At 43.6% G+C, this 22,126-nt stretch overlaps 1 protein-coding gene and 1 pseudogene across 2 annotated transcripts; one reads left to right on the forward strand and one right to left on the reverse strand.

Annotated features, from left to right (window-relative positions):
• Window positions 1-5,452: 5,452 nt before the first annotated feature.
• Window positions 5,453-13,863, forward strand: LOC311105024 (lateral signaling target protein 2 homolog; the record flags this gene model as incomplete). Its single annotated transcript, XM_084147004.1, has 13 exons — window positions 5,453-5,488; window positions 6,823-6,963; window positions 7,226-7,363; window positions 7,505-7,707; window positions 7,798-7,887; window positions 7,999-8,088; window positions 8,207-8,308; window positions 10,008-11,375; window positions 11,589-11,725; window positions 12,549-12,665; window positions 13,150-13,248; window positions 13,487-13,590; window positions 13,735-13,863. The coding sequence occupies 13 exons, from the start codon at window positions 5,453-5,455 to the stop codon at window positions 13,861-13,863; spliced, it is 2,754 nt and encodes a 917-aa protein (XP_084003130.1).
• Window positions 13,864-14,121: 258 nt separating this feature from the next.
• On the reverse strand, window positions 14,122-16,808 carry LOC311105289 (selenoprotein T2-like; annotated as a pseudogene). The gene is made up of 6 exons (XR_014615825.1): window positions 16,414-16,808; window positions 15,939-16,049; window positions 15,717-15,843; window positions 15,550-15,637; window positions 15,245-15,391; window positions 14,122-15,115 (listed from the first exon to the last, which is right to left on the reverse strand). The product of XR_014615825.1 is annotated as a selenoprotein T2-like (transcript).
• Between the last annotated feature and the right edge of the window lie 5,318 nt (window positions 16,809-22,126).

The raw sequence follows: 22,126 nt of genomic DNA on the forward strand, positions 1-22,126 counted from the left end.
ATTACCCCCTTCTCTACACATCTCCACCACCACACATTCATGTTCTTTGAAACCATGAATCACTCTATGTGCTACATCTTATTTGATAAATGTAGCACACCCACTACCCGAACCCTCTATTCTATCACTTCTCACAGAGATACACCCAGGTATAATATAAGCCAACTGAGGTTTAAACCATGTTTCTTGTATGCACACCATGTCCGGCAAAACATCTACAGTAGCCAATTAGTTGTGTTGTGACAAGGTAGGGGTAGTATACAGAAGATAGACCTATTTGGTAAAAGACCAAGTCCATATTATGGCAAGAACAGCTCAAATAAGCAAAGAGAAACGACAGTCCATCATTACTTTAAGGTCAGTCAATCCGGAAAATGTCAAGAACTTTGAACGTTTCTTCAAGTGCAGTCACAAAAACCATCAAGCGCTATGATGAAACTAGCTCTCATGAGGACCGCCACAGGAAATGAAGACCCAGAGTTACCTCTGCTGCAGAGGATAAGTTCATTAGAGTTACCAGCCTCAGAAATCGGCAATTAACTGCACCTCAGATTGCGGCCCAAATAAATGCTTCACAGAGTTCAAGTAACAGACACATCTCAACATCAACTGTTCAGAGGAGACTGCGTGAATCAGGCCTTCATGGTCGAATTGCTGCAAAGAAACCACTACTAAAGGACACCAATAATAAGAAGAGACTTGCTTGGGCCAAGAAACACGAGCAATGGACATTAGACCGGTGGAAATCTGTCCGTAGGTCTGATGAGTCCAAATTTGAGATTTTTGGTTCCAACCACTGTGTCTTTGTGAGACGCAGAGTAGGTGAATGGATGATCTCTGCATGTGTGGTTCACACCATGAAGCATGGAGGAGGAGGTGTGATGGTGTGGGGATGCTTTGCTGGTGACACTGTCTGTGTTTTATTTAGAATTCAAGACACACTTAACCAACATGGCTACGACAGCATCCTGCAGTGATACGCCATCCCATCTGGTTTGCTCTAAGTGGGACTATCATTTGTTTTTCAACAGGACAATGACCCAAAACACACCTCCAGGCTGTGTAAGGGCTATTTGTCCAAGAAGGAGAGTGATGGAGTGCTGCATTAGATGACCTGGCTTCCACAATCACCCGACCTCAACCCAATTTAGATGGTTTGGGATGAGTTGGACCGCAGAGTGAAGGAAAAGCAGCCAACAAGTGCTCAGGATATGTCGGAACTCCTTCAAGCATTCCAGGTGACTACCTCATGAAGCTGGTTGAGAGAATGCCAAGAGTGTGCAAAGCGGTCATCAAGGCAAAGGGTGGCTACTTTGAAGAATCTAAAATAGATTTTGATTTGTTTACTGGACTAAATGACCAGTAGGAGACAAATGTACTGTCCCAGCACCCCAGTTAGAGGACTTAAATGACCAGTAGGAGACAGATGTACTGTCCCAGCACCCCAGTTAGAGGACTTAAATGACCAGTAGGAGACAGATGTACTGTCCCAGCGCCCCGGTTAGAGGACTTAAATGACCAGTAGGAGACAGATGTACTGTCCCAGCACCCCGGTTACAGGCCTTAAATGACCAGAATGAGACAGATGTACTGTCCCAGCGCCCCGGTTAGAGGACTTAAATGACCAGAAGGAGACAGATGTACTGTCCCAGCACCCCGGTTACAGGACTTAAATGACCAGTAGGAGACAGAAGTACTGTCCCAGCACCCCAGTTAGAGGACTTAAATGACCAGTAGGAGACAGATGTACTGTCCCAGCGCCTCGGTTAGAGGACTTAAATGACCAGTAGGAGACAGATGTACTGTCCCCAGATGTACTGTCCCAGTGCCCCAGTTAGAGGACTTAAATGACCAGTAGGAGACAGATGTACTGTCCCAGCACCCCGGTTACAGGCCTTAAATGACCAGAATGAGACAGATGTACTGTCCCAGCCCCCTGGTTAGAGGACTTAAATGACCAGTAGGAGACAGATGTACTGTCCCAGCGCCCCAGTTATAGGACTTAAATGACCAGTAGGAGACAGATGTACTGTCCCAGCGCCCCGGTTAGAGGACTTAAATGACCAGTAGGAGACAGATGTACTGTCCCAGCACCCCAGTTAGAGGACTTAAATGACCAGTAGGAGACAGATGTACTGTCCCAGCGTCCTGGTTAGAGGACTTAAATGACCAGTAGGAGACAGATGTACTGTCCCCAGATGTACTGTCCCAGCGCCCCAGTTAGAGGACTTAAATGAACAGTAGGAGACAGATGTACTGTCCCAGCGCCTTGTTAGAGGACTTAAATGACCAGTAGGAGACAGATGTACTGTCCCAGCGCCCCAGTTATGGGACTTAAATGACCAGTAGGAGACATATGTACTGTCCCAGCACCCCAGTTAGAGGACTTAAATGACCAGTAGGAGACAGATGTACTGTCCCAGCGCCCCAGTTAGAGGACGTAAATGACCAGTAGGAGACAGATGTACTGTCCCAGCATCCCGGTTAGAGGACTTAAATGACCAGTAGGAGACAGATGTACTGTCCCAGCACCCCGGTTAGAGGACTTAAATGACCAGTAGGAGACAGATGTACTGTCCCAGCACCCCAGTTAGAGGACTTAAATGACCAGTAGGAGACAGATGTACTGTCCCAGCGCCTCGGTTAGAGGACTTAAATGACCAGTAGGAGACAGATGTACTGACCCAGCACCTCGGTTAGAGGACTTAAATGACCAGTAGGAGACAGATGTACTGTCCCCAGATGTACTGTCCCAGCGCCCCAGTTAGAGGACTTAAATGACCAGTAGGAGACAGATGTACTGTCCCAGCGCCCCAGTTAGAGGACTTAAATGACCAGTAGGAGACAGATGTACTGTCCCAGCATCCCGGTTAGAGGACTGAAATGACCAGAAGGAGACAGATGTACTGTCCCAGCACCCCTGTTAGAGGACTTAAATGACCAGTAGGTGACAGATGTACTGACCCAGCACCTCGGTTAGAGGACTTAAATGACCAGTAGGAGACAGATGTACTGTCCCCAGATGTACTGTCCCAGCGCCCCAGTTAGAGGACTTAAATGACCAGTAGGAGACAGATGTACTGTCCCAGCACCCCGGTTAGAGGACTTAAATGACCAGTAGGAGACAGATGTACTGTCCCAGCATCCCGGTTAGAGGACTTAAATGACCAGAAGGAGACAGATGTACTGTCCCCAGATGTACTGTCCCAGCGCCCCAGTTAGAGGACTTAAATGACCAGTAGGAGACAGATGTACTGTCCCAGCATCCCGGTTAGAGGAATGAAATGACCAGAAGGAGACAGATGTACTGTCCCAGCACCCCGGTTACAGGACTTAAATGACCAGTAGGAGACAGAAGTACTGTCCCAGCACCCCAGTTAGAGGACTTAAATGACCAGTAGGAGACAGATGTACTGTCCCAGCGCCTCGGTTAGAGGACTTAAATGACCAGTAGGAGACAGATGTACTGTCCCCAGATGTACTGTCCCAGTGCCCCAGTTAGAGGACTTAAATGACCAGTAGGAGACAGATGTACTGTCCCAGCACCCCGGTTAGAGGACTTAAATGACCAGTAGGAGACAGATGTACTGTCCCAGCGCCCCGGTTAGAGGACTTAAATGACCAGTAGGAGACAGATGTACTGTCCCAGCGCCCCAGTTAGAGGACTTAAATGACCAGTAGGAGACAGATATACTGTCCCAGCGCCTTGTTAGAGGACTTAAATGACCAGTAGGAGACAGATGTACTGTCCCAGCGCCCCGGTTAGAGGACTTAAATGACCAGTAGGAGACAGATGTACTGTCCCAGCGCCCCGGTTAGAGGACTTAAATGACCAGTAGGAGACAGATGTACTGTCCCAGCACCCCAGTTAGAGGACTTAAATGACCAGTAGGAGACAGATGTACTGTCCCAGCGCCCCGGTTAGAGGACTTAAATGACCAGTAGGAGACAGATGTACTGTCCCAGCACCCCGGTTAGAGGACTTAAATGACCAGTAGGAGACAGATGTACTGTCCCAGCACCCCAGTTAGAGGACTTAAATGACCAGTAGGAGAGACAGATGTACTGTCCCAGCACCCCGGTTAGAGAACTTAAATGACCAGTAGGAATCAGATGTACTGACCCAGCACCCCGGTTAGAGGACTTAAATGACCAGTAGGAGAGACAGATGTACTGTCCCAGCACCCCGGTTAGAGAACTTAAATGACCAGTAGGAATCAGATGTACTGACCCAGCACCCCGGTTAGAGGACTTAAATGACCAGTAGGAGACAGATGTACAGAACACACGTTTATTACCACACACCACACAGACTGCAAACAAGAAGGAGGATAGACTGCTGTGCAGGGCAGAGGTTTATGAGAAAGCTCCTCAATCTGCCACTGCTTGCTGAAGACTGAGCCCGGAGTGGTCTGGACTGTAGTTATATACGTGTCCCGGTTCCACCTCCATATTGGACAGATGCTCTGAGGTGATGCAGGTGGGCAGGGTAAAAAATGGTGATCGGTGGTCAAATGTCCCAATCAGAGGTCACTGGGTGTGGCATGTAACTGGAGAGCTCCAGAGGTGCAAACAGAGTAGCCTGCTAACAAAGGCAGAGTTGGGGGCAGGTAGGCTACTTGTTTCAAGAGTTAGAGAGGGACTGTAAGGGTTTTCTACAAGGACCTTGAGCATTCCCTTCAGTGGCAAACTATTGTTGGGGGAGGGGTCTATAAATGTGGCATAAATGTGAGGATTATTCCATTGATCATTTGGTGTGTCTCAATCCTAAGTGTCACAAGGTGTTGCTCAATTTAAATGAAGGGATATTACATTGCGAGATAAATGATTAATCAAATAACTCCCCAAACACCTTAGGTTTGAGCATCTGTGGTCTCCATTTCAGAAAATCCAGATTTACCTAAAATATATCATTGCTGTTACTGTCATTGGTGTTACTACTCCGACTAGTGGCACAATATTATCATAATGGTAACAACTATTTAAAGTCTTTAAGCTGCCATAGTAGTTGACTTAGAATGGGAAGAAGTACCCAAATACATGTAAATAAATAAAAAATTAGAAAATGGAAGTACATTTTTTCGAAAATGCCATGCCCAAATGCCACCGCAATTCAAGAACAACTCATTTATACTCAATGGATTCCTTTACAATAATGGATTCATTCAGTAACCAAACATTCATTTAGGTCATTCATGGTTACAGGTTCCTGTAAATTCAAAGGGCAAGGTAGCCTATGCCCCGCCCATTAAAGTGCAGGTAAGGTCAGGTAAAAAGGGTGAGAACAGGGGATTCTCCTTTGACAATCGTGTGGTTGAAGAAGGATCCACCAGCCCTGCTGCACTAAAGTCATCTGGAACTGCTTTGACAGAGATCTTGGGATTCTTGTCAATTTGAATATTAGATTGGCTATATTAAACTAAGGCTATAGACAAGGTAACATTTTTCAACCATGAACAGATTTAGAAAGTGGTTTCACAAACCTAAGGTAAGTGTCTTTTGGCCCTATCAAATGTCTGATACGCTTTTTTTGGAACAAATTTATTCAAAAATTCATAACCCTTTATTATTTGAGGTATTTTAAGAAGAAAAAAAGTATTATTGCATTTCCTAGCAGTTTCTTGGTGTATCTTTTATTTAATTTTTTTACAAAGAAACTTGTGAGAAACATGTTTCCCATTATATTAAATGAATGGAGCAACAATAATCTTTAACACATTACCACTACTATTCCATGTAGAATATCCTGTATTTGAGGCAGACATGCTAGCAGTATTTTTTTTAAATCTTCAAACCAGTGGGATGTCCACGTTTCCTCTGTAAACACGGAAACATACAATGCCTTGCAAAAGTATTCATCCCCCTTGGCAGTTTTCCTATTTTGTTGCATTACAACCTGTAATTTAAATTGATGTTTATTTGGATTTCATGTAATGGACATACACAAAATAGTCCAAATTGGTGAAGTGAAATGAAAAAAATTATACAAAAAAATAACGGAAAAGTGGTGTGTGCATATGTGTTCGCCCCCTTTGCTATGAATCCCCTAAATAAGATCTGGTGCAACCAATTACCTTCAGAAGTCACATAATTAGTTAAATAAAGTCCACCTGTGTGCAATCTAAGTGTCACATGATCTCAGTATATATACACCTGTTCTGAAAGGCCCCAGAGTCTGCAACACCACTAAGCAAGGGGCACCACCAAGCAAGCGGCACCATGAAGACCAAGGAGCTCTCCAAACAGGTCAGGGACAAAGTTGTGGAGAAGTACAGAACAGGGTTGTGTTATAAAAAAATGAATAGTTATGCACGCTCAAGAAAAAAGATTTTGTATCTTCAAAGTGGTAGACATGTTGTGTAAATCAAATGATACAAACCCCCCAAAAAATCTATTTGAATTCCAGGTTGTAAGGCAACAAAATAGGAAAAATGCCAAGGGGGGTGAATACTTTCGCAAGCCACTGTAAGCTGCTGCCCAGCTAATTACAGTAAGGGCTCCTTTGTTGGTGGCTGCTGTGGCTTTGTAATAGAGACACACACAGTTTCTCACCTTGTTCAATAGCTCTGCGTCTTGGCTTTCCCCTGAAGTCACAAGTTGTATCCTTGGATCTTTTCAAGGGCCAGGGGCATTGTTCTCTCTCCTCTGTTCAGCTCATTTTGTTTGTCCAAAGTGTAGAATCTTACAGAAAAAAAGATGTACTGTTACTCACTCCCTCCTCAGTCCTTTTACTGCAAAACAATACAAAATACTTTAACCTATGATGTGATTAGTCTATTCAGTCCTTCATTTCTTAATGTTACACTATTTTTTTGTCTCAAGAAATCGGACCAACAATTGCTTTCCCAGTTCTACCGTGCTGATGAAGAGCTGAGGCAGGTGGCTGACAAGCTCAACAGCCTGGATGGCAAGAACGAACCCCAACGCTGTGCCCTGCTGGTCAGCCAGTTCCGCTCCTGCCAGGTACAGAAGGATTCTGTCCCAAATGGCACCCTATTCCCTATTTGGTGCATTACTTTTGACCAGAGCCCTAAAGGCCCTGGTCAAAAGTAGTGCACTACTAAGGGAATAGGGTGCCATTTGGGACACAACCAAGTGAATCATCATCACTTCCTCTTATTGTGATGATAAATGCATCAGTAGTGACCTTTATGATAGTGATGCACAAACTGCAGAATAGTATGTGCTATCTTCAATGGGATTCCTCTATTGGGATTTACAACAGGACAATGTGCTGAGCATCCTCAACCAGATCATGAATGAGTGTATCCCAGGCGAGAGAGCCAATCGAGACTTCTATGTCAAGTTCCCAGAGGAGATCCAACAGGAGAACCTGGAAGGCCAGCTGTGGTTTGGAGCTGAGGTACCTGCTATCTTATCTTGACACTTCAGAAGTTCATGTCTCGGCGACAGCATAATAGAACAATTGCTGGTCAGAGTGATTTTGGCTATTATCTTTGAAAAGCAGACTATGTAGAATAACACATTTCTGTTATCTCCCTAGTGTTTGGCTGCTGGCTCCATCATCATGAACCAGGAGTCTGAGAGCGAGGCAATGCGTCCCCTAGCAAAGGAACTGACTCGCTGCATAGACGAAGTACGGAGCATCGCCCGTGACCAGGCTCTTCGCAATCGGAATGTCTATACAGAGCTACTGTGCCAGGCCTTGAGAAAATTTGACAACCTGTTTGCAGATTTCGAGTTCAGGTGAGACTGTGAAAATGATATTTCACTCCCTCAGGAAAAGTGGGTTTCATAACGTAACACACTCACTCTATTTTTCTTTCTGTACCTAAGCTATGTTTCAGCCATGGTACCAGTCAAGTCCTTTAAACAGTATGACATCCAACAGGATGTCACTGTGCTGTTCTGTGAGACAGTGTCCAGGTGAGAATTGATATGTAGTTCTCACCTATATATGCTTCCCATCACATAATTGTTTTATTAATCTACTAATAAATGTTACTAAGTCACTTTTTCTCTCATGGATTCATATAGGGCACTAAAACGGGGATATATCACTCAAGACCTGATCGATGACTATGAGCCTGCACTCATGTTTACAATCCCACGATTAGCTATAGTGTGGTGAGTGTTCTGAAAAACTCTCCAATAAATACCTTTTCAATTGTCATTTTTATTGTACAGTATTTTAATAATCTACATCACTACAAATTCTCAAACCAAATGCCATGTGTCTATCCAGTGGTCTAGTGGTGTTTCCTGATGGCCCCATGAAGCTGGATGGTGAGTTGGAGGACATGTCTGAGTTATTCAGGCCCTTCCACTCTTTACTGAAGAAAATCAGGTACAGTACTTCCATTTCAAAGCCTAGTTTTAACAATAACATTAGTCTTGATGAGGTACAGTGGGGGAAAAAAAGTATTTAGTCAGCCACCAATTGTGCAAGTTCTCCCACTCAAAAAGATGAGAGGCCTGTAATTTTCATCATAGGTACATGTCAACTATGACAGACAAATTGAGAAAAATAAATCCAGAAAATCACATTGTAGGATTTTTTATGAATTTATTTGCAAATTATGGTGGAAAATAAGTATTTGGTCACCTACAAACAAGCAAGATTTCTGGCTCTCACAGACCTGTAACTTCTTCTTTAAGAGGCTCCTCTGTCCTCCACTCGTTACCTGTATTAATGGCACCTGTTTGAACTTGTTATCAGTATAAAAGACACCTGTCCACAACCTCAAACAGTCACACTCCAAACTCCACTATGGCCAAGACCAAAGAGCTGTCAAAGGACACCAGGAACAAAATTGTAGACCTGCACCAGGCTGGGAAGACTGAATCTGCAATAGGTAAGCAGCTTGGTTTGAAGAAATCAACTGTGGGAGCAATTATTAGGAAATGGAAGACATACAAGACCACTGATAATCTACCTCGATCTGGGGCTCCACGCAAGATCTCACCCCGTGGGGTCAAAATGATCACAAGAACGGTGAGCAAAAATCCCAGAACCACACGGGGGGACCTAGTGAATCACCTGCAGAGAGCTGGCACCAAAGTAACAAAGTGTACCATCAGTAACACACTGCGCCGCCATAGACTCAAATCCTGCAGTGCCAGACGTGTCCCCCTGCTTAAGCCAGTACATGTCCAGGCCCGTCTGAAGTTTGCTAGAGTGCATTTGGATGATCCAGAAGAGGATTGGGAGAATGTCATATGGTCAGATGAAACCAAAATATAACTTTTTGGTAAAAACTCAACTCGTCGTGTTTGGAGGACAAAGAATGCTGAGTTGCATCCAAAGAACACCATACCTACTGTGAAGCATGGGGGTGGAAACATCATGCTTTGGGGCTGTTTTTCTGCAAAGGGACCAGGACGACTGATCCGTGTAAAGGAAAGAATGAATGGGGCCATGTATCATGAGATTTTGAGTGAAAACCTCCTTCCATCAGCAAGGGCATTGAAGATGAAACGTGGCTGGGTCTTTCAGCATGACAATGATCCCAAACACACCGCCCGGGAAATGAAGGAGTGGCTTCGTAAGAAGCATTTCAAGGTCCTGGAGTGGCCTAGCCATTCTCCAGATCTCAACCCCATAGAAAATCTTTGGGGGGAGTTGAAAGTCCGTGTTGCCCAGCGACAGCCCCAAAACATCACTGCTCTAGAGGAGATATGCATGGAGGAATGGGCCAAAATACCAGCAACAGTGTGTGAAAACCTTGTGAAGACTTACAGAACGTTTGACCTGTGTCATTGCCAACAAAGGGTATATAACAAAGTATTGAGAAACTTTTGTTATTGACCAAATACTTATTTTCCACCATAATTTGCAAATAAATTCATTAAAAATCCTACAATGTGATTTTCTGGATTTATTTTTCTCAATTTGTCTGTCATAGTTGACGTGTACCTATGATGAAAATTACAGGCCTCATCTTTTTAAGTGGGAGAACTTGCACAATTGGTGGCTGACTAAATACTTTTTTCCCCCACTGTATTTCCATGAGTGAAAATCAATCAACATTTTGGTATATGAACAGGAATCTCCTGCGCACGCTCAATGAAGAAGAGGTTCATTCTTTGGAACGCAACCTCTGTGTCACTCAGGAAGATGGTTTGGTTGCCCGGCGCCGTTCTTCAGCCATACCACATTCAGCCATCACTCTGGCCCAGCAACTGGAGCATACCATGCATGGAAAGCAGGGGGCAAAGTTCCAGTTAAGTGTTCCTCCTCAGGCATGTGTCGTGATGGAGGAGGACAAGGAGGATAACCCTTCCCTCCTGCAAGTTGAACCTGGCCGTTTAGAGTGGGACCCAGAGGTTGAGCTGTCGTCCTCCATGCAGGCTGACATCATGGAGATGGAGCTGCTCAGTATGATGTTCTACCAGGTGGGAGATGAGATGTCCAGCTTTCTGTCCCCAGCACCTAGCCAGACTTCATCTCCTTACCCCCAGAGGAGGGGGGCTGCCAGCCTCACCCCCAGCCCCATGGCCTCCCCTCTCAGGCGCCGCAGGGCTGGGAGCAGAGTGTCGTCTTGTGGTTGGTCCGCTGGTGGGTCAAGTGTAGAGGAAGAGGAGCGTGTCTTCTACATGGATGACTTGGACGGGACACAGAAGCAAGGCTATTCCCTTCCTAACTCCCCACATCTGAATATGAGGCGGAACATGTCTTGCCCTTCTTCACCGCGGACCAGCTTGTCCAGGAAGTGTGTGGAGGCAGCCCTCCAGCGCAGCAAGAACTGGCCCAGCAGTAGCAGGCTCTCGACCCCAGACCTTGGGGCTCTCTCTGTCCCCTCCATCTGCCTGAATGGGGAGGGGTTGAGCCAGAATGTGAGCCAGGATGTTTCAAAGACGGCAGAGCTGATTGCACTGAGGATGAAGGGGACGAAACTCTCTGCAAATGGGATCTCCAATCCCCCATCTCCCAACCTGTCTACCTGGACCGAGAAGGTAGAGGAGAAGGTGAAAGAGGAAAACGATGATGATGGCGAAGAGGATGCACAGCTGCAGTCTCTGAATGGCGCGGCCACATACTGCCAGCTCAGCCCCTGTATCTGCCTTCAGTGCCCCAGTCTGCTTCTATTCCCACCAGACCATGACACCTACGGCTGCCTGACTCCCCAAACCCAAGGTCCAGCTCAGGATACAGGTTTGCCATTCTGTTCCCCCTTCTCTGCTGTTAGAGGCCCAGCTGAGAAGGCTGTGGGCCCCAGGGAACAGGGGAAGGAGAGGAGCCATGTGCTGGGCCCATGGTTCCCTTCATTACGGGCCAGGGGTCATCAGAGAGAGGGTGTTCCAGCATCTGTTGCCTACCCCAGCCTGACCCACTGTAGAACCAATGGAGATGGGAAGGCTGAACAGAGAGTGGTAGAGGCAGAGCCAGAGGAATACACCCTGTCCCAATTCAGGTATGTGCTAGCCTCATACTTGCTCTAGTTTGAAAGACGTCTCCCAAAAGTTGATAAATTATACTACTTTTACACTTCTATAAACCAGTTAATTTCACTACTTCCTCTAGTGGCACTTTATAAATGACTTAATTTTTTATAATACATGATGATAAAATTGTTAGCCTAGTTTTCAATGACTGAGCAGAACCTAATGGTCCCTATGTCCCTTAGTTCTGTCAGCTATCAACCAAGCAGTAATAACATGGAGGGGATGGAGCATCCTGACATCCAGTTGGCCTGCCACAATATCCGATCCCGTTTCAATAGCAGCGGTGACCTTCTTCACCGTCTGTTTGTGTGCATTTCAGGTACAGTAGATCCTCATTGTCTTTCACTTTGTCAGATATTGTTACAGGGGCGGACTGGGACCAAAAATGTGCCAATATTTTCCCTTTAGATCCCAATTATTAGCCAGAAAATGTTCATTTTGCACAAAAAACCCAAGTTAGAAGGCCCACTAGATGAAACATTAGTGCTGAGCTATTAGTGCTTTTTGAGGTCGTTTCGGTTCAATACATTTTTTTTTTTTAAATGATCACTGTTTTCAATTTCCTTTTTTTATTATTTCTTTAAATAATAAATGCACTATGCATTATGTGGGTTGAATGTTGTAACAACACTTAATAAAACAATTAATAAAAGTCCCATGACGGTAGTGACTTCCCATTACTACTTATGAACCATCATTTATTCACATTACTTTAATAAAATATTTCAGTTATTGTGTATATTACATTTTTTTATTTGATGACTTCATTATTTAATTCCAAGTCATCATCTCATCTTTATAGAGCTGCTGCCTATGCGGTCTAACAGCTCCATACTACATCACACAGTTTGGGTTTGATCAGATTTATCTCTAGAGAAACTGCACATTGGGCCTACAGAAAAAACCCGAACGAAATGGAATTCAAATAATTGAACCGAAATTTCGGTTAATTGCTCAGCACTACTAAAAATGGATCAGCCCATCTGGCAATTGCCCGAAATGCCAGATGGCCAGTCCACCCCTGTATTGTTATGTCATACAGTGTCTGGATATGCATATCCCTCTGTTTGACATAGCTCTTACATCATAAGACTGAGGAGACAAGTGATCTTAGTCTCTGATAATATATCAACTCTAACCAGGTGTTGCAGACCAGCTACAAAGCAACTACTCCAGTGACCTAAGAACCATATTGAAGACACTGTTCCAGATAATGACGACTAAGACAGTTCTTGCAGAAGAAGACAAGCAAAGGAAAGGTACTACAGTGCTTGGGCATATCATGTGATTTAACCATGACATGAGCGATTCCACACTGCAAAAAGTTCAAATTAAGCAAGCTTAAATATCTTATATTGAGTGATAATTCACTGAAAATGTTTTTTTCTTACCAAGCTAAATTATCTAACATCATTGGCAGATAATTCTGCTTATTTAAAGATATTTTTCAAGATATTTTACCTTAATCATCTTATTATTTGCAGTGTCCGTAGACCACAGGTTGTTGGTGGAACATTAACTGTGGAGGACGTGCTCGTGGTAATGGCTGGAGCAGAATAGGTGTAATGGTATCAAATACATCCAACAGATAGTTTCCATGTGTTTGATGCCATTCCATCCCTCTCCGTTCCAGACATTATTATGAGCTGTCCTCCCCTTAGCAGCTTTCTGTGACGTAGACGCATCCAAAATCTCTCGACTCCCAGTTCAATATGGTCTGTGTCCTGTCCCATGTCTCACCAGCATCCTTAGGCCTGAGTAACATGGCCCTGGAGGACTGTGCCTTGTGTATGGAGTGGCTGTCCTCCTCCCCACTGATTGAGCAAGATGTCCAATGTGAAGGTGATGTCTTCTTTTAGTCTTGTCTTTTTAACTGTCCCCTATTATCATTTTCTAACCATTCACCAATAACCTCAGTCACAGGCCTCCTGTAGCTCAATTGGTAGAGCATGGCGCTTGCAACGCCATGGTTGTGGGTTCGATTCCCACGGGGTGCCAGTATGAAAAATGTATGCACTCACTAAGTCGCTCTGGATAAGAGCGTCTGCTAAATGACTAAAATGTAATGTTCTCTCTGCAGAGCTCCCAGCCTGGGTTCCCGATGAGGCCTGTAGCGTCTGCACAGCATGTAACGCCCCCTTCACTGTAATACGCAAGAAGCACCACTGCAGGAGCTGTGGCAAGGTACCTGTTAATACCCAGACAAGGGTACCATATAATCACCACTCTACTGTCTCACTTCCAGCCATGCAAACATAGCCACACACTTACTAATGAACACAGACCTGTGAATGTGTGTGAATAATTTTGAAATGTATGTCGTCTCAGATCTTCTGTTCTCGCTGCTCTGCCCGCTCGGCGCCTCTACCCCGGTACGGTCAGGTCAAGGCTGTGAGGGTATGCACCCACTGCTACGTGTTTCACGTCACCCCATTCTGCTCCTGGAACGGCAACTGACTCAACCCTGGCCCTTGTTATTCTATCAATCCAACTGTTTTCAAGGTAGTTTACTAGCTTATAAATTAACTGGACATTCACAATGAGGTACCTCTGTTTTTTTTTGTGCCTTTTAGATGTGTAATAGCAAAAGTATCAAAATGTCATACAAAATGTTTCAACATGTGGAAGACCTTCAATCGTTTGTATTGAATAATCATATTTTATATTGAGTCTGTTTTTCATTCTAAAACAACACAAGGCAACAGCGCACTGACATGAGTGAAACCTCTCAGAATGTTTATTACTTTAAGACAAGACATTTTATTCAGCTTTAATCCTTGAGTTTTAGCCACACCATCTGATTTCATACACAGATACAAGAACAAAGGGTGCTTTTTCACACGACTTAGGAGTGGTTGACAAAGTCAAATTGAGTGAGAGGGATCTTTACATAACACCATTTCATTGAGCTAGCAGTGCTTTCTTTAGCCATTCCTTTCACAAGTTCATGAAGATACAATATAGCTGTTGTGTTGCACAATATCCACTACTTTGAATTGTTAGGAAGCTGGGCACGTACAGCTTAACTTTCTTCTGTGCTACTTTTACATTATCAGCAAGCTGGTTGGACAATTCATTGTCCTCAGAAAACACATCAAGCATCTCCACTAGAAGATCCATCAGACAGAATTACCATTAAAAGTAACAGTGAGCAATTAGCCCTCCTTTTTAAATCTCAGATTAATTTTTTCCCCAAAAAAACAAACAATTTCAAATCATGGATAACACCTGAAATATAGTTGTAAAGAAAGAAAAATCACATTCAAAGATTAAGCATTTCAAACCTTCAGCTCAAACAGAACTGATTTTGTCAACTCAAGCAGGACAGAACAAGCCATCCCCAATGTAAAGGTTCAGACAGTCAAGGGAGACTTGACACAGAACGGCTAACTGAAAAAACAACCACCCCATTACAAAAGCACTTGGTACGACAGCAGTGCAAACCATTAGCCTTCTTTAACTAAACCACTTATAGGACTATTCTCTCATAAAACATCTATCTAGTATATGACAGGATCTTCTCATCCAAGCCAGCTAGTGGCGTGCTTATTTTTTGTTTAGATCGAGGACACGGGAGCGTTTCCCAGGGCAGAGGAAGTGTGATCAGTGGCAGGGACATCCAGCCTGGCCTCACAGCAAGCCGTTTGCAGACCAAGCCTTCATTACACCACAATGCAGTCCCACTGACCTGATCAACTGCTCCAGAGACCTGGGATGTAGAGAAACAGAGCAGGCTGTTAACTAACACTTGCCCCAGAGTCCATGTCTAAGATACCACACACAACAATAAGATACATTGACATGCTTCAGTCTGTGGATGGCAGATGCGTTTCATTACCTACTAATCTTCTTAAACGTCAGCACTACGGAGATGGGAAGGAGATCTTGTCAACTTGATTCATCTTAATGTGATTATCAAGGATTTGGAAGATCTCCTGGATGTTGGGTACGTATCCTGACTGCAGCTTGGACCAGATTGGTACATCTAAAAGGGAGTGTAGAGAAATGACAGGAGACAAAGGCTTATTCAAATACGCAAAATGTGGAATTCACATTTACATATCATTTAACTGAATTTGTTGTGTATATCCATGCAAGGGTGTAAAGTGAAGACTGTGTTTTCAGTGACCCCATTCAACTCACCATTTAGTGTGATTTCAAATGCACCGGTGGACAAGAAGTGGGTCTCCAACATGTTACTGAGGAAGAATGTCATCAGGCACGAAAATATCTGGAAGACAAACATGTTCAGAAGGGATCAAGTGTGTTTATTCAAAATCTATTGAAGTTGAAACCGTAAAACCCCTCACCTTATTTTCTTGAGTCCACGTCCATGCTCTGGGAGTCTCCAGTCCAAGCATAGGGAAGGGATTTTGTCCACTGACAACTAGGGCAATGGCAAGAAGTTTGAAGTAGGAAAATATATTTCCGAGATATCTGGTGGAGGGCAAAAACAGTGGTGATCAGAACACCAAATTCACTGACGAAATAAATGTGTCTACTGGCTACATGACAATGGTGTGCCATCTTACTTGTTGATGGTTGTGGGAGGGTAATTTTCTCCTTCTATGCGGATATCCGGGTACAACTGGCTGATGGACCGGGAGTACTCCTGGAACACCTTGCTATACCCTCAGGAGATGCTGTAACACAGAAACAAAGAGACTGGTTAGAAATGAGTGTATTTGATATAAATTAGGTACCTGTGACCTTATAGCTGACTACTGTGCCACCAAATTCCTACCAAATTCCAGACTACCAGTCTGCATATAGTTAGCTACTTCAGGTAATATGCCTGTTCTTTCATTCTATCATTCTATATTAGAAGCCAAAAAAGGCTGTATATAGCTAAGAGGATTAGCTAGCTAGCATCAAACATTGTCCCCAAACTATCAAATGGCTAGTTAGCATAGGCTAGTTAGCGTTGACTAGCTAACCGCCTGCTATCTTTTAGTTTGCTAGACAAATAGCTACACAACAACTGTAGAGAAAAATCGATAATCTTACCAAAACTGGAATTTCAGCACTGGCCCAGTGTAGAGGGTCTGCTTGCTGAGCCTCTGTGGGTCGGCATCCCGCAAACGGTCAGCCCCCATATTCAGGCTGTCAGAGGCCTGCGCTGGGTGTTGAGTCATCATGGACCTCCCGACGTAAACGTCTTTTACAGTGACAACAGTGAACAGCAGAAGCGCCGTCAAGATACCCGTTTGGCTATATTCTGCCATCTCAAACGGGGTTTAAGGGACTAACGCCCCGCTTCACAGAGTTACGATTGTGGGCCAAGTCTATAGACTGGCAACCTACACCTGACTATTTTCTTCCACGGTTTCCACTGGCAGCGCTACAAACTGGCTAGCTCAGTATTAACAGCAGTTTCCTCCTCTTCCTGTAATCTGTGCACTACATCTCTGATATGCTGCCCCCTGCCGGAGTGGATGCAGCAATCTTTTGTATGAATACATTATACTGTATCTGATTGTATGGACACATTGTACAGTGCCTTCAGAAAGTATTCATACCCCTTGACTTATTCCACATTTTGTTGTGTTACAGCCTGAATTCAACATGGATTAAATAGTTTTTTCCCCCTCAACCATCTACACACTATACCCCATAATGACAAAGTGAAAACATGTTTTTAGAAATGTTTATTTTATTTTATTTAACCTTTATTTAACCAGGTAAACCAGTTGAGAACAAGTTCTCATTTACAACTGTGACCTGGCCAAGATAAAGCAAAGCAGTGTATTTACACAAGTATTCACACCCCTGATGTTAGAATCACTTTTGCCAGCGATTACAGCTGTGAGTCTTTCTGGGTAAGTCTTTACACCTGGATCTTTACACCTGAAGTTTTGTACACCTGGATTGTACAATATTTGCCCATTATTCTTTTCAAAATTCTTCAAGCTCTGTCAAATTGGTTGTTGATCATTTCTGGACAACAAGTTTCAAGTCTTGCCATAGATTTTCAAGCAGATTTAAGTCAAAACTGTAACTCTGCCACATTTACTGTCTTCTTGGTAAGCAACTAAAGTGTAGATTTGGCCTTGTGTTGTAGGTTATTGTCCTTCTGAAAGGTGAATTCATCTCCCACTGTCTGGTGGAAAGCAGACTGAACCAGGTTTTCCTCTAGGATTTTGCCTGTGCTTAGCTCCATTCGGTTTCTTTTTTATCCTGAAAAACTCCCCAGTCCTTAACTATTACAAGCATACCCATAATATGATGCAGCCACCACTATGCTTGAAAAGGTACTCAGTAATGTGTTGTATTGGATTTGCCCCAAACATAACACGCTATATTCAGGACAAAAAGTTAATTGCTTTGCCAAAAAAAAATGCATTATTATTTTAGTGCCTTGTTGCAAACAGGATGCATTTTCTGTACAGGCTTCCTTCTTTTCACTCTGTCAATTAGGTTAGTACTGTGGAGTAACTACAATGTTGTTGATCCATCCTCAGTATTTTGCAATCCCAGACATTAATCCCTGAGTGGTTTCCTTCCTCTCCGCCAACTGAGTTAAGAAGGACATCTGTATCTTTGTAGTGACTGGGTGTATTGATATACCATCCAAAGTGTAATTAATAACTTCACCATGCTCAAAGGGATTTGCGAGGCATTGGAAAACCTCCCTTGTCTTTGTGGTTGAATCTGTATTTGAAATTCACTGCTCGACTGAGGGACCTTACAGATAATTGTATGTGTGGGGTACAGAGATGAGGTAGTCATTCAAAAATCATGTTAAACACTAGTATTACACAAAGAGTGAGTCCATGCAACTTATTATGTGACTTGTTAAGCACATTTTTACTCCTGAACCTATTTATGCTTGGCATAACAAAGGGGTTGAATACTTATTGACTCAACACATTTAAGCTTTTCATTTTTAATTAATTTGTAAAATGTTTACTTTGTCATTATGGGGTATTGTGTCTAGGCCATTGACAAAAACATAATAATCGGAATTTAATTCATTTTAAATTCAGTCTGTAACACAACAGAAGGTGGAAACAGTCAAGGGGTGTGAATACTTTCTGAAGGCACTGTAACTCTGTATGCAGCTATCATCATTGATGATGTTGGGGAGATACTTTCGAAAGGTATTAATTCTAAAATAGATTCAATTGTATTTTTTCCTCATCAATCTGCACACAATACGCAATAATGACAAAGCAAAAACAGGTTTTTATATTTGTTTGCTAAAAAAATTGAAATATAACATTTACATAAGTATTTAGACCCTTTACTCAGTACTTTGTTGAAGCACCTTTGGCAGCGATTACAGCCTTGAGTCTTCTTATGTATGACGCTACAAGCTTGGCACACCTGTATTTGGGGAGTTTCTCCCACTCTTCTCTGCAGATCCTCTCAAGCTCTGTCAGATTGGATGGGGAGTGTTGCTGCACAGCTATTTTCAGGTCTCTCCAGAGATGTTCGATCAGGTTCAAGTCCTGGCTCTGGCTGGGCCACTCAAGGACATTCAGAGACTTGTCCCAAAGCCACTCCTGCGTTGTCTTGGCTGTGTGCTTAGGGTTGTTGTCCTGTTGGAAGGTAAACCTTCGCCCAGTCTGAGGTCCTGAGAGCAGGTTTTCATCAAGGATCTCTCTGTACTTTTCTCTGTTAATCTTTGCCTCGATCCTGACTAGTCTCCCAGTCCCTGCTGCTGAAAAACATCCCCACAGCATGATGCTGCCACAACTATGCCTCAACGTAGGGATGGTGCCAGGTTTCCTCCAGACGTGACACTTGGCATTCAGGCCAAAGAATTCAATCTTGGTTTCACCAGACCAGAGAATCTTGTTTCTCATGGTCTGAGAGTCTTTAGGTGCCTTTTGGCAAACTCCAAGCGGGCTGTCATCTGCCTTTTACTGAGGAGTGGCTTCCGTCTGGCCACTACCATTTAGGCCTGATTGGTAGAGTGCTGCAGAGATGGTTGTCTTTCTGGAAGGTTCTCCAATCTCCACAGATAAACTCTGGAGCTCTGTCAGAGTGACCATCGGGTTCTTGGTCACCTCCCTGACCAAGGCCTTTCTTCCCTAATTGCTCAGTTTGGCCTGGCAGCCAGCTCTAGGAAGAGTCTTGCTGGTTCCAAACTTCTTCCATTTAAGAATGATGGAGGCCACTGTGTTCCTGGGGACCTTCAACGCTGCAGACATTTTTTGGTACCCTTCCCCAGATTTGTGCCTCAACACAAACCTGTCTCCGAGCTCTACAGACAATTCCTTCGACCTCATAGCTTGGTTTTTGCTCTGACATGCACTGTCAACTGTGGGACCTTATATAGACAGGTGTGTGCCTTTCCAAATCATGTCCAATCAATTGAATGTACCACAGGTGGACTCCAATCAAGTTGTAGAAACATATCAAGGATGATCAATGGAAACAGGATGCACCTGAGCTCAATTTCGACTCTCATAGCAAATAGGTCTGAATACTCAAATCAAATCAAATGATATTTGCCACATGCGCCGAATACAACAGGTGTAGACCTTACAGTGAAATGCTTACTTAGAAGCCCTTAACTAGCAATGCAGTTTTAAGGAAAAAAATGCAAATAGTCCATGATTAGCTGTTCAGTAGTCTTATGGCTTGGGGGTAGGGGCTGTTAAGAAGCCTTTTGGACCTAAACTTGGCGCTCCGGTACCGCTTGCCGTGCGGTAGCAGAGAGAACAGTCTATGACTAGGTTGGCTGGAGTCTTTTTTTCATTTTTAGGGCCTTCCTCTGACACCGCCTGGTATAGAGGTCCTGGATGGCAGGAAGCTTGGCCCCAGTGATGTACTAGGCCGTACGCACTACCCTCTGTAGCGCCTTGGGCTCGGATGCCAAGCAGTTACCATACGTACCATGCAGCTGTATACATTTTTGAGGATCTGAGGACCCATGCCAAATCTTTTCAGTCTCCTGAGGGGGAATGGGCTTTGTCGTGCCCTCTTCACGTGTTTGGACCATGATAGTTTGTTGGTGATGTGGACACCAAGGAACTTAAAGCTCTCAACCTGTTCCACTATAGCCCCATCGATGAGAATGGGGGCGTGCTCAGTCCTCTTTTTTTCTCATCGTTGTCGGTGATCAGGCCTACCACTGTTATGTCGTCGGCAAACTTAATGATGGTGTTGGAGTCGTGCCTGGCCATGCAGTCATGGGTGAACAGGGAGTACAGGAGGGGACTGAGCACGCACCCCTGAGGGGCCCCCGTGTTGAGGATCAGCGTGGCAGATGTGCTGTTACCTACCCTTACCACCTCGGGGCAGCCCGTCAGGAAGTCCAGTTGCAGAGGGAGGTGTTTAGTCCCAGGGTCATTAGCTTAGTGCTTCGTAAGAAGCATTTCAAGGTCCTGGAGTGGCCTAGCCAGTCTCCAGATCTCAACCCCAGAGAAAATCTTTGGAGGGAGTTGAAAGTCCGTGTTGCCCAGCGACAGCCCCAAAACATCACTGCTCTAGAGGAGATCTGCATGGAGGAATGGGCCAAAATACCAGCAACAGTGTGTGAAAACCTTGTGAAGACTTACAGAAAACGTTTGACCTGTGTCATTGCCAACAAAGGGTATAAAACAAAGTATTGAGAAACTTTTGTTATTGACCAAATACTTATTTTCCACCATAATTTGCAAATAAATTCATAAAAAATCCTACAATGTGATTTTCTGGATTTTTTTTCCTCAATTTGTCTGTCATAGCTGACGTGTACCTATGATGAAAATTACAGGCCTCTCTCATCTTTTTAAGTGGGAGAACTTGCACAATTGGTGGCTGACTAAATACTTTTTTCCCCACTGTAAATAACATTATATTGGTAGCAAGAATGTTATATAATAATTTAAATTGAAAGATTCTAAGTTTTGAATCCGGTGTGGTTTTGTGTATCAGTTCATAAACACTATGCCATGGGATCGGTACGTCAAAAATCTCTTCCCAACAATTTTGCAATCTATATGGGACGGCTGTCAATCCTTTGGTCCTTAAATGAAACTGATATACTTTTTTATTTATCACAGTTTTCCTTAACTAATTATGTTCTTTAATGCAAGGGCGACAGACAAGTTCCTTACTTTCTCCTCCTTCCACTTTCCTCTTCCATTTTTGCAGTAAGGCTGCAATTATTTGGTTGTAATTTTGGGTAGAGCAGACATTTCCATATGTTTTTGTTAGCTGCATGTGCGACATAACTCCACCAGTCCTACCGATGATATCATTTACAAAGATTATACCTTTTTTTAAACTTTCTGAGAAATAGCCATTATTTACTATTTTACACCTAGGGTTACTATACATGATTTTGACCCATTTTATAAGAGATTCACCAACATTGAAATGCTCCAGGCATTTATATATAAACCCCAGTCGTACTTTATCAAATGCCTTTTCGAAGTCTGCTATGAATAGCAGGCCTGGTTTCTCCGATTTTCCATAATGTTCTATTGTTTCCAATACTTGCCTTATATTATCTCCAATGTATCTTCCATGTAAAAAACCTGCCTGATTAGAATGAATAATATCCGACAATACCTTTTTAATTCTATGCGCTATACATTTTGCTAGAATTTTTGCATCACAACACTGAAGTGTAAGGGGCCTCCAATTTTTTAAATGGACTGGATCTTTATATTTTCCACTTGTATCCTGTTTCAGTAATAATGAGATCAGACCTTCTTGAGTGTCAGATAATCTACCATTTACATAGGAGTGGTTAAAACATGCTAATAACGGTCCTCTTAGTATA

This window comes from Coregonus lavaretus (genome assembly GCF_964263955.1).
Source record: "Coregonus lavaretus genome assembly, chromosome: 29".
Taxonomy (NCBI): domain Eukaryota; kingdom Metazoa; phylum Chordata; class Actinopteri; order Salmoniformes; family Salmonidae; genus Coregonus; species Coregonus lavaretus.